At 37.2% G+C, this 16,728-nt stretch overlaps 1 protein-coding gene across 2 annotated transcripts in view; it reads left to right on the forward strand.

Moving 5' to 3' along the window:
- Positions 1–16,728, forward strand: part of LOC143154278 (zwei Ig domain protein zig-8) — an 84,690-nt gene that overhangs the window by 36,863 nt on the left and 31,099 nt on the right. For both annotated transcript variants that reach the window (XM_076326237.1, XM_076326238.1), the window contains exon 3: positions 15,075–15,316. In XM_076326237.1, the coding sequence (XP_076182352.1) occupies positions 15,075–15,316 (242 nt within the window). The remainder of the gene's footprint in view (positions 1–15,074; positions 15,317–16,728) is intronic.

Below are 16,728 nucleotides of genomic sequence, written 5' to 3' on the forward strand. Positions count from 1 at the left end.
TTAGGTCGATAGAAAATGTTAATACAAAAACTTGAAAGAGAAAAACAATTGGAATACCGTCGTGTTTGGTCTCATTTTTATCGGAAGAACCTTACCAAACCATTGACAATACTCTCATGAAAATTCAATGAGAAATATAAAAATATTCAATTTCCAATAATGGCTGTCACACCTCTGTGCGATCGAGTGCTCCGTTGTACGAGACTCTTGATGTACGATAGTTTTATCATTCTTTTTCGGTCCTCAGAACTGTTTGAAGAACCAAAATCGATATTATAATTGTTTTCAATATAAATTTTATCAATATTCGAGATAACACTACATCTAGTTCACTTTCTTCTTTAAACGGTTCGTGTATAACTCCTAATCAGCTCAAAACAAAAAGAAGGTCGCTTTTAAGAACAAATTCTCTACCGTTCCTCTCAAAGAAACCCAAACACCAATATGGACGATATAAATGACAAATCCATATGTATTTTCACCAATACCCATCACAATATCTCGTTCACTCTCCTCACTAGTCCCTTTCAAGAACAAATTCGCTACCGTTCCTCCTTGAAACGTTCCTAACGTAAACAGTGCATCGTTACCTAACCCAGCAACGATCAAGACAATAATACGCGCACGTTCCATTACGCATCGCATCGATCGATCGCGTTCCATCGCGTAAAACGCATACACGTTATCGCGGGGCGTTGTGTTATCGAGCGGTTGATTTATAATTACAAGGTACGCTCGTAGGAATCGAGCGTGTCGATCTTTACGTGTACCCGTACCTAACCCAGACGCCGCGCGGGAGACAAATGTTTAACGACGACCGATCGCCGAAGCGGTAGGATTGTGCACGTCGTATTTCCGCTGGTGGATCGTTCGGTTCCGCGTGTACGTCAACGTGTTCAACATCGTGATACACGTGTCGGTTGCACGGGAATACTTACACGGATCACGGTCCCGTGGGTGTCGCCCACGAGCCGCACGGCACACCTTACCCCGAGACGAATTCGTCGAATTGATCTCGTTGAAAGCTGTATCCCATCTAAGTTTCAAGCCTGTTCAACCCCTTTCGAGCCACGATTCCGACCAGACGATCCTTGGGAGGCTGGCTCGTGCGTGTGCGTCACGACTCGCCCGCGAATGTCATGGGATTCGAAGTTTCGGAGAGCTACGTGTCCCGGTAGCTATCGAACCTACCTTCGTGGAAAGAATCTCCTCTTGATGGTGAACCGATGGCGGACCGAACTCCGACCAACTTCGAAAACTGGAATTTCGTATGTAACGAATCGAATTACCGCAAGTTGTGTAACGATCTATTATTATTCTTAGCCGCGCGAAAGTGGCTCGAGTCTTTCCAAGTGTTTTTATTCTTTTTTCTTTTTGAAAGTAAAGAATATTGGACGATATTAAGGAAAAAACCACTGTAAAGTATAGTGCCTCGCCAGTGAAGTATCGTGGACAGTACTTTAGAAGGGACGCAAAATTTGTATTTAAATTACGGGACTACGTAAAATATTGACTTTAGCGGTGTATGAATTATTAATTTCACCCCGTACAATGATTTCAAAACAAACCTACACTCCACCGCGAACCCCGAGGCAAGAAAACTATTTAAATATATTATACATACATTACACTTTGCCGGTGGTTGTTTGCATAATTATAGCTTTCTATTGCTGTAATCGAACGTGCATTGTTACCGTGGCAATACTTTCGTGATTTACCGAATACTTCCGAAATACTCGACTTGGAAGACAATACGTACACTAAAATAGAATTCTTTGGATTTTCAGGGTAACGAATAGTAGAAATTTATTACAAGGCGTCGATCGTTGAACATTCTTACGACGAACAACTGTTGGTCACGCGAGTGTTGAAAAATATTAGAATCGTAGATAGACGGATATAAATACTGCTTCTTGTTGATGAAAGGCAAATATTAGTCGATAGGCTCGAATTTATCGTAATGATAGTTTCAATGGCCTACAAACGAAAATTTATCATTTTCCTGTACTCTTATGTTACGAACGATAGTCTGATCGTACACGGACTTAAACTACTGCTTTGATCGATAACGTCGTACGCTACGTTTCAGATCATAACTCCGTTATTAATTCATTTAGTCGATTCATTAATTCAATTGGTCAAAGGAAGAAGGTAAATATCTCGAAAAGCAAAGTCTGTAAGATCTTAAATTTTTTCCAAATTGAACGGTGCATGTGCAATTAATTGCATCCTTTCTTTGAATGAAAATGCATATACTTTTGTCGCATATATAGACTTCCCTGTCGGTTCTACGTGAAAAATAATTAAGATACGATGGCAAAGAATGATTAGTTCCCGAGATATTTCCAAAGGAATGTCTTACTTTTACTTTTACCGTGCGAGTAATTCGGGAAATAATTTCGAATAAAAGTTGCTCGGGTCAAGATAAAAGTTTAAAGCTGTGCACAAATATACCGGGCAACTCTGATTAAAATTCTTAAATTACATTTCAGTTCATCCCTCCACAAAGAGGATTAAAGTTTATTTTTCTATGTAGTTCGAAGTTTGAGAAGAATTCGCGCTGGGAACCCGAGTATAAGGAAACACTCTTCGCGATACGGTTACGTGAAGTATATTTTCTAGCGATTTGCATGATTTTTTACTGTATCGACAAACGATACCAGCGATGGAGCCAGTATCTACTTAAACGATAACGATTACTTCTCGAATTGTATTAATATTTCTACAATATATCCTCTCTTTACAAGAATCAATGAAATGTTCTTTACAAATTTTAAAGAGAATTGAACCATACGTAAGAAAGTCACATAAATTAATTCCCTGTATTCTCTAAGAAAGAAAAAATTAAATAAATTTCTATCTGTTGTGTACTTAAACCATTTTTCGATGAAACTGAGATATATTCGTCTCTGTTAATTTCGAATATAAATTCACAATCGATCCACTCTGCCATCGATATCGTCCGATCGTTACGAAAGTATTGCTATCGAAAGACGATACCAGGTACCTATTTACAAACAAACCTGTCACACTGACAAAAAACATCCCCGGTGGCCCCGTTCCACCAATTAGAGAAGTTCCGGTCATTTATCATCGCGATTCGTGCACACGGCGCGTCGGTTCTCATCGAAGTGAACGTCCAGGAGAGGACATGACCGTTGCACCGTAAGTGGCAACAGCATCGATGATTCCAGCAGAAGCTACAACGACGTGTAACTCGTGGCGGTCCGCGAGCTTGGCCGTATGCATAAAACATGAGAGTTACGGTGGACTGTGCCTCGAATCGGAATTATTTACCGTGGTTAGCCAGACTCGACGGAATTACGGGCGTAACCGCAATCGACAACGGAATCGAGGAAACGTGTCCTCCTACGAGCAAAGATATGACGTTCTGCGTGCCCTTCCACGATGCACTTTGTCGCGATTCGAGATGCACTTCGTGTTTGGTGCACGGTGAGCTCACAGGAGGACTTCACGGTAACGGTTATGGCTTTCGAGACGGTCGTAGGTGTAAGTTATAGCGCATACCTGGTGTCGAAATACCTCAATGGGTTTCTTCAAAATGGACCTTCGTTTTAGAAATATTTCGATTCGAAGTACGATACCATCTAAAGTGTTAATTACTTCAATCTTTTTGAAAGAATGAGTTTTGGGTAAGTTTGTCGAGCGAATGACTTTAAAACTTATGGTAATGGAATCCTAGCTTTTTATCATTGTTATTTTGCTTTTTTTTAGTACAATTTTGAAATGCGAAAGTATGTTTGATTTCGGGCCAATAGTAAGAAAAAGCAAACATAGATATTTTGCTTGTAACTTGCGCTGAAGTATTAAGTTTATTTGGAGAAGATTTTAAAAATATGCGTAAAAAAATAGAAACATTCTATTACTTGTAGATTCGTTTTTGCATTTCAAAGTTACACTGTGAAAAAAATATATAAAACGTTGAGAAAAGTACGATAAAGCAATGTAGAATGTTGGTCGAGTTTCGGGTCAGTGTAGACCCACGTTTGGTTTCCCCCGTGATCGTCCAAAATCGTCGATATTACGAGGGTTAAGCACGCTTTCAATTTCGACGACGAAAGTAAAATCGTAGCGAATTAAATCCGATTCGTAGGTGACAGGTGAGAAGGGTGGTGTAGGGGGGATCGTTTAACGGACAATCGACTCGCGGTGCGATCGGTTTTCGCTCCATTTCGGCTAGCCGACTTTTTCAGATCGAATACGTGACCGAGCATAGTGTTTTTGTGCATTGTTCGTTGAACCTGTAGAGAATTGATTGGCCCTTGCGCCAACGTTTCAAACGTTGCGATGCTTTCGATTGATCGTAGGTGTATAACACCAGCTGCCTCGCCTGACTCGACCAACTTGAATACCTCGCTTGTTTTCGACCGTAGAAACAAACAACCAACGGAGACTATTGTTATTCGTTTCGAAAGAAAAAAATTCAGGATTAACCTTTGCTCAATTTTGAATACGTAGAGTCCAGATACGTGCGAAAAGTGACGTAATTAATGAAATAACCATGAGAGATTAGCGAAAAATATTTATTTTAATATACTTGATCTGGTACTGTGCAATGTTAACACACACGGTTCTAGTACGTTCTCTCGTATAGTTTGACAATGTGAGAGTATCGCCATAAGTGGTTACTTTAACAGCACTCCAAGCAGGTATTTCACGTGGTAAAATTTACTATATCTGAACACAGGGATTGTTTAGTACCTCTAATGGGGAAAAATAGTTCTTTACAATGCTTATAATTTGTCACAGGAAATAACAGGCGAAGTAAAAAGTTCTGAGCGTTTTTTCTCTTCGTTTCGACGATGAAATTAACAAAGTTAGAATTTTCGGATTTAGATCAAATATGAGTCGTTTTGTTCGATAACTTTTGTTCATTTTGAAGGCATTGTAAATGACAGTGTACGTAATTTGTATAAATTCAAATAAATATTGTTATCGAGTTTCGTAAAGTGTGCGATGATATTTTTCAGACATTAATCGCAGATTGAAATAACAATGAAATAATTATTCGATGTGAAATGACTCTTCGATACTGTGTCAGGTCCACATTCGATGCAAGGCAATTGCTGTGCAAGTGCACTTTTAAGTGAAACGAGTCAATATTATCCGCCACGTGTACTCCTATTGTACTCTTAAGTAGTACGAGTCTACACTCGTCAGACCATCGATTTCAAGTGTACGGTTTACTTACAGGCTCACAATAAGTACAAAATGTTGAAACATTTATGAAGAAACGTGTTGAAAATATCACTCAAAGTGCAAATTGTTTCTAATTTGTTTCACGCGTAATGTTTACGATATTTATGAACGTATGTACAACAAAATAAATTACAAACAAGCTTCATTACTTCTTCGTAAAATTTGAAATTCGTTGTCGATATCATTGTAAGATATACATTATTGACTTTTTTATTACAACAATTCTATCATAGTACGAAATAAAATAAAATAGATATGGTACGGTCTACTTATCGTTAAACAACGAACAATTAACTATTCTTTCTTTAAACTTAAACAGATCGCTACGAGACAACTTGGATAGTGTCTAATTAAAAAAATTTGAAAATGTAACACACGTAGAAGATCTTGTTAAAAAGTTCTTGATACAACACGCGCGCCGAAATCACGTAACAAATTTTGTTCCGGGAGTTGAAAATATAATAAAACACGTAACAGATGTTGCTGGAAAATTTGATAATTAATCTTTCTCCGCAAAAATCTTTAATAGATGTTGAAAAGTTTGGGAATAAGGCGCGCTACAGATGCTGTTAAGAACTTTGGAAATGGACCCCCACACCGTGATATATATAACGGATCGTGGAGACAAATTTGAAAATAAAATACGTAACAGATTTCGTGGAAAGGTTTGGCAACGAAACGTTGGAAAAATCTCCAATTCCAGCTCGATTCCGTATAGTTGGCGGGAAAATAAATAGGGTCCGATATTTTTTATCGCGTTATCGGAACGTACTTGCAAGATGCAACGTGGAACGTTTCTAATATCTATCGACGAAAAGAAATCCGATCTCCTCGGCGGCGAGTCCTCGTTTCCCAATCGTAATCGGCTTTTGAAATTACATCGCGAGCCCTCTATTTACACGGTATCCGAGCGAGGCCAGCGATCGAGCAATCGAACGTCGATTTTACTGGAAACTGACATCCTTGATTGCTCCTTAGACTTCGAAACCAAAGTAATCGCATCCGCGACTCGCTCTTTCTTTCCTCTTTCTGCTTTGTGTATCTCTCTCTTTCCTCTTTCTTTCTTTTTTTTCCCTTCTTTCTGCTTTGTGTATCTCTCTCTTTCCTCTTTCTGCTTTCTTTCTTTTTTTCCCTTCTTTCTGCTTTCTTTCTCTTTTTCCTTCTTTCTGCTTTTTCTCTCTCTTTCCCCTTTCTGCTTTCTTTCTTTTTTTCCCCTCCTTCTTGCTTTCCCTCTCTCACTTTCCTCTTTCTGCTTTCTTTCTTTTTTTCCCTCTTTCTGCTTTCCCTCTCTCACTTTCCTCTTTCTGCTATCTTTTTTTTTCCCTTCTTTCTGCTTTCCCTCTCTCACTTTCCTCTTTCTGCTTTCCTTCTTTTTTCCCCCTCCTTTCTGCTTTCCCTCTCTCTTACTTTCCTCTTTCTGCTTTCTTTCTTTTTTCCCTTCTTTCTGCTTTCTCTTTCTTTTTTCCTCTTTCTGCTTCCTCTCTCTGCCTTCTCTCTCTCTACTTTGTCTCCCTCTGCCACGAACCCCCATGGTTGTCTTTCTCCCTTCTCGAACTTCGTTTTCCCACGGTGAAGTGGAATAATGCACACTGTGCAATGCCGCAGGAAAGCGCCAAGTCAGAAGTCTCGAGTGTTTGCAAGACTCGAAAAATGGGTCGATTGAAGCTTGCGAGATCCACGCGGCTGACGAGAGCGGCACCGTGATTGTGTTCCGGGTCTTGGTCAAATAAAAATAAAAAATATTCGTCAGTTTTCTCGGCTCGATTGCCCGATAAATCGTCGAGACTCGATCGACGAATCTGAGAACCATCGTCTTGATTGGCGAATGCACATCGATATGCATCCTGGAAAACGTGGCACTGCACCGCCCGGAAAACAACGAAACATCGACGGTCGTTTAAATACGTTAATACGGATTACATTCGATGGAAACAACAATGAAAAGGGGATGAAACGAAGAATACGAAACAATGGAAACGTGTTCGTTCGCTGTACCCGATACGAACGGTTCTGTTGGTTGAATCACAAGCAGCAGTTTTTATGCTGCAATCTAATTACTCATATTTTCAAAAGCGTCGAGTAATAAATAAAAGGTGAAAAATATTGCGAAAGAGGATTAAATGAACTACACACTCAGCTGTGTGTGTATTTTTTTTTCTTTTCTTTTGCGATTTGTGTGTAATTTTAATTTACCATTTTTTAAGCGTGATCAAAGTAATTTAATTCTGGGCGTAAGGGAAGAAATGATAGAACTTTTGGAAAGTTGATTGTCCAAGTTGAGAGCAACGTGATATATAATTTCTATGAATATCAAAACTTCAGCGAACTCGTAACGACGTGAAAGTAAAAGATACATAAAAAAGAAACTCGATTCAAGTTACGTATCTGTGCAAAAGGACACAGTCGGAGTGGGCTGCCAAGTCCTGTAAGAGTGTGCTGAAAAGTTACGACGTTACTCAGAAGTATGTGGAGAAATCGTGATAAAAATTTTAAGTTGCTCGGATATTTTGAGCAACGTGTATTTCAGGGGGGGAAGAAAAATCAATCTTGGTTTAGGCACAATGTGGTACGAATAAGTAGAATGTATACATTTTCGAGTGAGATTTACTTAGTCGTAGAACCTTCGAAAGCAGACTGTAACACGTGACCAAAAAAACATCTCAATTTCTCCCAAAAGTGATCCTTCTTTCTTCAAACAGTACTGTACACGAATATACAAAAAATAATCTACGAAACAAATGTGTCTGCACTCAGAGTTTATTACTTCTCTTAAAAATGATTTTCTAAATTTTTTCAATATGGAACTACCCTCCATTCGATTTGATTTTTCGATCTTGTTTCCATCCAAGTACATTCAATAGAGGACGTATCGACGTAAGAAAATTTTATTCAAAATGAAAATAACATCACAACGAAATTGCATTAAAAGAAAATGAACCAACAGTGAAACAAGCTAACACGTTATTCCATATAGTATTTCGAATAGTATTAATTCAAAAGTCACGAATATTTTTTAGAATAATTGAACAAGAAAAGTTCTATTTAATTTTCTAGACCAGTGGTGTGGCTTGTTCATCAGATCTACCGATCAGCAACGTATACAGTTCTATTTTTCTGCCCCATGGCGTATCTAATCTACTTGTCTGACCAAGTACTAGCTCCGTTCTACTTGTCCAATCCAGAAGAACGTGTTCTAACTCTGCAATGAAGGAAGAACTTCATTCCGGTTTTCCATTCTAGAATTTACATCAATTCATTTCTGTGAGATGGAACATTCGTATTCTTTTACATTTGTAAGAATGTTAATAATTTTAAAAACGAAACCAATGGAAAGCTTCCTACATTTTTTCCCAAGTAATCACATTTTTATAAAGTAGTCATCGTTACTTTTCTATATTTTGAGTTTTCTATATACCATATTTTTTCTAGAAATATTATGTTCATTATGAACAAATAAAGAACGAAACTTAGCAAAAAAAGTTCTTTGAGTGCTCTCTAAATTCCAAAACTTATGTTTGCAGCACAGTATCGACGATAAAACAGATAACAACGAACACTTACACGTGCGTTATTATTTACCACGTTTTAATTTCGAGTAAAACTTTTATCCATATCGCGTACAATATGTTACTTTCCCTGAAAAATAATTAAACATCCACCTAGAAATTTTCCTGTATCTCTAATAATTTTGAAAAGTCTCTCGTTGACGTGAAACTTTACAAGATATTTTCATATTTTCAACTTGGATTACAATTACTGAAAAAAATACACGTTTACCATTAATTGCTCCAAAACCCTTCTAAATTTCATTAGAATCAGTGTTTGGATAATTCGCGAATATTTTTCCCAAGAACGATAGTCTGAACAAGAATTATCTTCTTTCCATTCCAGAACGAGACTGGAAATGTTAATTAAATATAATATAAAAATATATCTGGTCTCTGCATTGTAATAACTCATCACTGGCTATCTCGTTGCTTCGCTTCTCGTTTGTTTGCGCAAATTTGCACACGTACGATCTCCGTATCACAAATACGAAAGCACGGAGCGGAAGTGAGGAGATAGTTTGGCACGTCATTCACAATCAAGGAAGCGGTTTTAAGCAGCTAATTGAATTTGCGACCACTATCGTTCACGATGTTGTCGGCAATAAAGTGATTTCTAAGGCGTGACGTAACTCTACTTCTGCGAGAAATTAATATCTTCGAAACTAGTCGAGGTAGACATGTGTCGCGATGATAAATGAGAGAACGCGTTATGAAACTGCGTTGTAACCGGGAAATTGTTAATCACTTTGTATACTTAAACCGCAAAGAATACTAAGTAAGCTTCAAAACGGGATATATTCTTCTGCATCGAAGCTTAATCTCATCGAATTGACACATTTGAAGTAATTTAACTCGAAAACGTTGAAATTCTTAAAAGAGGGAAACAAGATAATTCTCTTCCGTGTTGTAAATTCTCTCGAGCGTTACTTTGAAATAAATAAATTTCGTTATCTGTGTTTCTTGAACGTTTTCTATAACCGATACGTAATTTTTGTACATTACTCGCTATTAATTAAACACACAAGTTAGTGTTACAAAAATTAAATGCACAATATAGTGCAAGTGCGAATGCAGTGTAAATAATTCACAATTGAACAATTTCTCTGCACTTTTTCGTCCACGTATGACTCAATTGGTAACCTTCTAACCAATGAACACATTAAACCCTGCTGTGCCAACAATTCGGTGTAGAACATCTGCCATTTCGTTTAAAATTGTACCAACATTGTTTCCTAATTAAACCGCGTGTAATTTGATCAAAATTGTTTCGCGCTTGAATCGTGTAATAATTTTATTAAAATTGTTTCGTACTTAAACCGCGTATAATTTAACGAAAATTGTTTCGTACCGAACATACTGGTCCATCGAAGCTAACAAAAGTTACAAAACTTTGCTCGAAGAAACATTCTTGAAACGCCAAACAATAGCCACTTTTTAACACTTTTTAACGCACGATAAAAGAACTAAGGGAAACACTAATCCGCGAGTTTCCACGGAGAAGCGTTCAACGACTCTTCCGTTCTCGCGGAGTGTACATCCGGTAACTCAGCCGTATCAATTCACGAGTTTGGTGGCAGAGTGGTGGAAAAATTCCTGCGTTCGAAAAGGAACCGGTTTCGTCGGTGGTTCACGAGCACGGGGTAACAATCACGGTGTGTTTGAACGAAAGATTTAAAACTGGAGCTCCGAAACGTCGAGGGTACTACGTGGTCGCGAAGGAATTTTTTTCTTCTTTCTTTTCTTTTCTTTTTTTTCTCGGAAATCGATTCGAACGGTTTAAATATTCGTAGTACGAGTCACGTGTAGGTTGTGCAAGGCAAAGGAGACAGACACGTAGAAATCGAGGAGCTGGAAGACTGAAGCTCGATCACGGCCGGGTACCAATGTCAATACGACGTATAACGATTTTCATATTCGAGGGAAAAAGGCGTACCAAGGAGCCAGGGACGCCTCCTCGGTATCCAGGACACGCTTTCGACAGTTCCAGCGGAATTCACGATCAGTTTTCCTTGCCCGAGACCGAGCCCACGTTGGAAAAATTTCCACCACGGAAGCAAAAGAGAAAAGATCGGACGGTGAACGATGGATTGGAACACAGACGAATAAGGGGACGGATGGACGTGCTTTATTCGCTTCTCGGCGCCTGACGCCGCTCCTGGAAGACGCAATAAGGCGTCCAGGCGCCGTAATTAGACCGAGAATTTTTAATCGCGGTTAGTTTTACTTCCACACGGGTCGTTAATATCGGCTCGTACCGTGATGCAATTTCTGAGCCGGGACCAAGGGAGAACCCGGACCGTAACCACTACCCGTGGCGTTTGTGATGAATGGTCAGCGCGAGCTTCGATTTTTCATCGTTAATCCAAGAAGCTACCGTTGAATCAATTAGAGGTTGAGGGAGGGTTCCCTTAATTGGAACGATGTTGTAATATCAGATTCCGGGGGGGATTTGTCAAAGTTTGATCGCCAACAAAAATCGTCTACAAGGGGGACGAGTTACGGTTGAGAGTCAGTTAGAGCTCGCTTGTAATATTTTTATACAATTTACTTGTGTTTTGGGGATGTTATTTAAATCGATTATATTCTTTCTTTACGTTTGTATTGTCGATAGGAGCGAGTAAGGTATTTTTAGTAGTTATGGTTGACAGTTATGGCTTGCTTGTCATCTTTTTTATCAAATTTACATGTGTTTTTAAGATATTATTTAATTCGATTATATTTCTTTCTTTTTTTTCCATTTGGATTTGCAATAGGAGTGAGTAAGGTATTTTTAATAGTTATGATTGAGAGTTATGGCTTGCTTGTCATCTTTTTTATCAAATTTATGTGTGTTTTGGGGATGTTATTTAATTCGATTATATTTCTCTTTTTTTTTTCTTTTGGATTTGCAATAGGAGCGAGTAAGGTATTTTTAGTCGTTATGGTTGACAGTTATGGCTTGCTTGTCATCTTTCTTATTCAACTTAAGTGTGTTTTGGAAATGTTATTTAATTCGATTTTATTTCTCCTTCTTTTTCGTTTGGATTTGCAATAGGAGCGAGTAAGGTATTTTTAATAGTTATGGTTGAGAGTTATGGCTTGCTTGTCATCTTTTTTATCAAATTTATGTGTATTTTTGGTATGTTATTTAATTCGATTATATTTTTTCTTTACGTTTGTATTGTGGATAAGAGTGAGTAAATTCTATGACCTTGAAGTGATTTCTAACCTTGAAATTTAGGTGAAGGTCGGTTCCTCGTGGTAGATACTGTCTTTCGAATAAATAACGTAATATTTTTGTAAAAATAAATTCCCTATTTATCAGACTCGTTCAGATCGGTAAACCGTTGATTAAAAATGACATTGGTGCCAAGTCTTCTACTCGTATCCTCGCTAAAAACAATTCTTCTTCGTAACAATTACTCGATCAGATCGTTAACAATTGTAACTTAAAAAAAAAGTGTATAATTTGTAATCGCAACTAACGAACTTTTTCCATTTCAAAGAATAGGAAACTTACGAATAGTATCCACTGACTCGCAATCTAAATACAATAATACTTTGTTCCCAGTAAGAAATCTACCAACGAAACAACAATGACTTCGTCACCGAGAACAATACAGTTCCCGTGATCCGATTTATTTCGTGAAAAACGAAAAATTTCTCTCTCACGAGAAAGCTTGCTCAGAACCTCGACTCTGACCCGAACCGATCAATTATCCGGGTTACCTAGCAATCAACTCGAACAGCAAGTGTATCACTGTTTCCAAATGCCAAATAATCCGCAACAATATTCCATCATCGATAACAAATAACAGAACCGTACTAGACACTTGTAAATTTAAAATAATAAAAGAAAAAACACACCCAGAGACACGAGCCAAAATACAGAAACATTTGAATTCGCAAACAAACGTGAGATAAATCTACCTTCAATCGCAATGTAAATAACAGTTGAGGGAAAAAGTGCAGCTTAAGGGAGACGAGAAATAGAAGCAGAGGCAGAAACTCGACGGTGCATCGTGCCATGAAAAAAAAGAAAAGAAGAAGAAGAAAAAAAGAAAAGAAAAAGAAGAAGAAAAAAAAGAAAAGAAGAAGAAGAAAAAAAAAGGAAAGAAGCAAAAGGATTTCGCCTACCGTCGCATACTGATCCCCTTTGACGTGCGACTTCCTCGCAAGATTATCCAACCCCCGACACCACCACCCCGTGATGTCGACTCGACTTGGCGAAACACTCGCGAAACTTTCGACGACTAATACCGTCCCGTAAGAGAAAAGTCGGAATTGTCGTCGGGGCGTGTCCTTTCCAATTGGTTTCTCCGAACACAAAACAGGTTCGTGCATCCAGGAACGTACGTATGTAAAAATTTCACCCAAAACTTACACGAGTTTATCGCGATTAACCACCGAAGAGAAGCAAGAAGCTCGCTCCGCAATGGAAACGTGTCTCGAAGAAAGTGTGGCGGAGCTACCCACGCTCGCCACCAGAGGGAAACTCATCGCCAATCGTTTCCCGCAGTTCCCGTACCTGCTCCGATCGGTATATATACGATCCCTTACCGATCTTCCAATGCCCCGGCGTATAAGGCAGGGCCTGCTAGGATCCCTTACTGACGAGTCCACTAACAGGCCCGGGAGAAACGCTCTCCGCAATTTTTCTATTCCTTTCTCATACATTTTCAAACTTTTACGGCCGTTTAAAAAGTTTGCTCGGGTTTGTCTATTGACGAATGCTTAGTTTCTCTCGTAGACGATATTCTTTTGTTTCCTTGGCAATGGTAACTGGAGAACGGTTATTTGGGATTATGGAATTGAACACGAGAGAAGAAGTGAATTGGATGTGTTTAAGTTAGAGATTAATATAATATAGCGGAGCATGGTTATCAACAACTGAACAGAGCGTAACGATTACGTTGGTACACTAATTGAAAAAATAGTAGGTATCGAGTGAATCTACCGTGTTTTGAGTTCTCAAGAGCTGAATGGGTCAGTGTTGTTGTTTTTTAATAGGTAATAATGCTTCGATCAAATTAAGGGGAACGAAACGAATGGAATAAACTTTATTAACGGTTCGTGACCGTTATATTATAATTAAAAGAATAAAAGAATTGAATAAAAATGAAAGTTTGAATAAAAAGAAAATTCGATGTAGGTATCGAACAAGTCGCGTTCTTTCAAAATGAACGTGTCGTTTCTGTGAGGGAAGAAAGTAGTCCTTTATGAAAATTAAGAGGAGAAATAAACTGAAAATATGAAAGAAAGTAATTAGAAAGGTAATTGTTGATTATATTCAAGTTGGACCAGAAATGGTAAACGATTGAGCAATGTATTATATTCACGAGGGAAGAAAATTGTCCTAGATGAATCAAAATAAGAAACAATATAAATGTACAAAAAGAAATAATTATAAAAGAATTTTTTTAATCGTATTACTGACTACAACGATCGTGATTACACGATAGAAAATTATTTGAGCGTATTATTGCAAAAGTGTTCTCTTAGACCTAACTCGTAGTTACTAAAATTTTATTGTAATCTTTTATTGTAAATTTTATGTAAACCTTACACGTTCAGGGGCGATCATTTACACAATACCCGTGCAATTTACATTTTTTATAAAAAAGAATTTCACCGTGTCAATAATACTCCCATATTACGACAAATGAATCTTCCGCAGATAATCTAAGAGTTATTCCATAGCATTCTTTGTATACGTCTAGACGCAGCGTTTGTCCCTACTTTCTATGAGAAATTTACATTTTGTCCGCTGCATTGTAATACCCTATATAACACCCTTGACGCGCCATCTAGCGTTTCTCTAACGAACTATTTCTCGACAAACTTGGGCGTTTTGCCGTAGATGGCGCCACTTGTGCCTTTTTGATTAATTAAATTTCGAACCAATTACATTATATTTGAATTTGTAATTCTGCACAGAATTTCGAATCAGAGATTAATAGATAACGCGTATACGATCGACCATTATTTTTCCTCGTTATTTAAGCGAAATTTATTTAACACTTCTAGCGTTTCAATCGTGAAACAAGTGTTTTATAAAATAGTATTTCTATCAATACGGATCACGATTTCTTCTTTGGATTACGAAATAGCAAGAATTCTTGCCGAACAATCGCTTTCTGATTCGCACAATGTAATTAATAATGAAATAATACAATTAATAACGAAATAATGAAATTAATAACGAAATAATGGAATGAATTATGAAATTTTGAAACTAATAATGAAATAATGCTCCGAATAAGTTGAAATAAAAGGAACGATAGAAAAACTACGTTCAGGGTTGAAGAAACTTTTTTTTTATTACAGATCTACCACTGATAACGGATTCAGTATCAACGAAATCAACGACGGCGGCAAAGCGATCGGTACCGACGGATTCGCCGATGCTGTACTACATCTTCGATGCGCACAGCACGCTGAACAAGCACCAGCATCATCACGATCATCGGTGGGGTCCTCATTTCGAGGGCGAAGGCAAGAATATGACCGTGCAAGCTGGTGGAAGCGCCATACTCGACTGCAGAATATCCTTGCTGCAAGACAAAACCGTGAGTCTCTCTTCTCTCTTGGAGAAAACTCTCTATACGATGTTTCATCTTCGAAGAATCTTCTCACCGGTGAATTAAACGGACGATAACTCACGATTAATTTTTGAATTATTCTGAACTTCGTTGGCCGGTGAACAATCCTTTATAATTTATTTTAATCAGTTTCTTTGTATTTTGATGCCTTGGTTGGTCTCCATACTGTTATCGTCGAAACGGTAACTTCTTTTCCAATTAATTTAATATTCGACCTCATTTTGTACGCTATGATCAAAAGGAGTACGTATAATAAACGTTAAACATCTTAGCATATGAATCTGGAGTACATGCCTAATTGCTCGGTTTGTGTAACCGAGTGAACACTGTGTTTAAAAAAATTTGTCTTGGATAAAACTCTCAATCCAATGTTTCATCTTTGAAGAATCTTCTCACCTGTGAATTAAACAGACGATAACTCACGATTAATCTCTAAAGTATTCTGAATTGTAAAATATATATATAATATGCAAAATATTTACCATTAAATATTTACTATTCAAGTATTTACTATTAAGTATTTACCAGGTATAGTATTTACTATACTTTACCATTAAGTATTTACTATTCAAGTATTTACTATTAAGTATTTACTAGGTATAGTATTTACTATACTTTGCCATTAAGTATTTACCATTCAAGTATTTGCTATTAAGTATTTACTAGATGTAGTATTTACTATACTTTACCATTAAGTATTTACTATTCAAGTATTTGCTATTAAGTATTTACTAGGTACAGTATTTACTATACTTTACCATTAAGTATTTACTATTCAAGTATTTGCTATTAAGTATTTACTAGATATAGTATTTACTTACATACCACTAGAACAAAATTTCTTTGCACGATAATCGAAACAAAATCAATGACAAAACACATGATTTTTAATTCAGAAAAATAGTTTGGAAATTTTATTTAAAATACTCCTGAATAATTTTTCTAAAACATGAAACTTATGACTCGAACGAGATGGCACGTATCTTACCATAAAACCACCATCGAGCGACCCAATTTATGTAAAATATTTACCATTAAGTATTTACTATACAAGATCACGATTAATTAACACTCCACTTCAAAATATCTCAATACGTATATACTTACATACCATTCGAACAAAATTTCTTTCTACAATAATCGAAAAAGATCGACGACAAAACATATGATTCTTCGTTTAGAAAAATAGTTTGGAAATTTTATTTAAAATACTTCTGAATAGTTTTTCGAAAAATAAAAATTATAGCTCGAACGAGATGGCTCGTGTCTTACCATAAAACCACCATCGAGCGACCCAATTTATGTAAAATATTTACCATTAAGTATTTACTATACAAGATCACGATTAATTAACACTCCACTTCAAAATATCTCAATAC

The sequence above is a fragment of the Ptiloglossa arizonensis genome, chromosome 14 (assembly GCF_051014685.1).
Source record: "Ptiloglossa arizonensis isolate GNS036 chromosome 14, iyPtiAriz1_principal, whole genome shotgun sequence".
Taxonomy (NCBI): domain Eukaryota; kingdom Metazoa; phylum Arthropoda; class Insecta; order Hymenoptera; family Colletidae; genus Ptiloglossa; species Ptiloglossa arizonensis.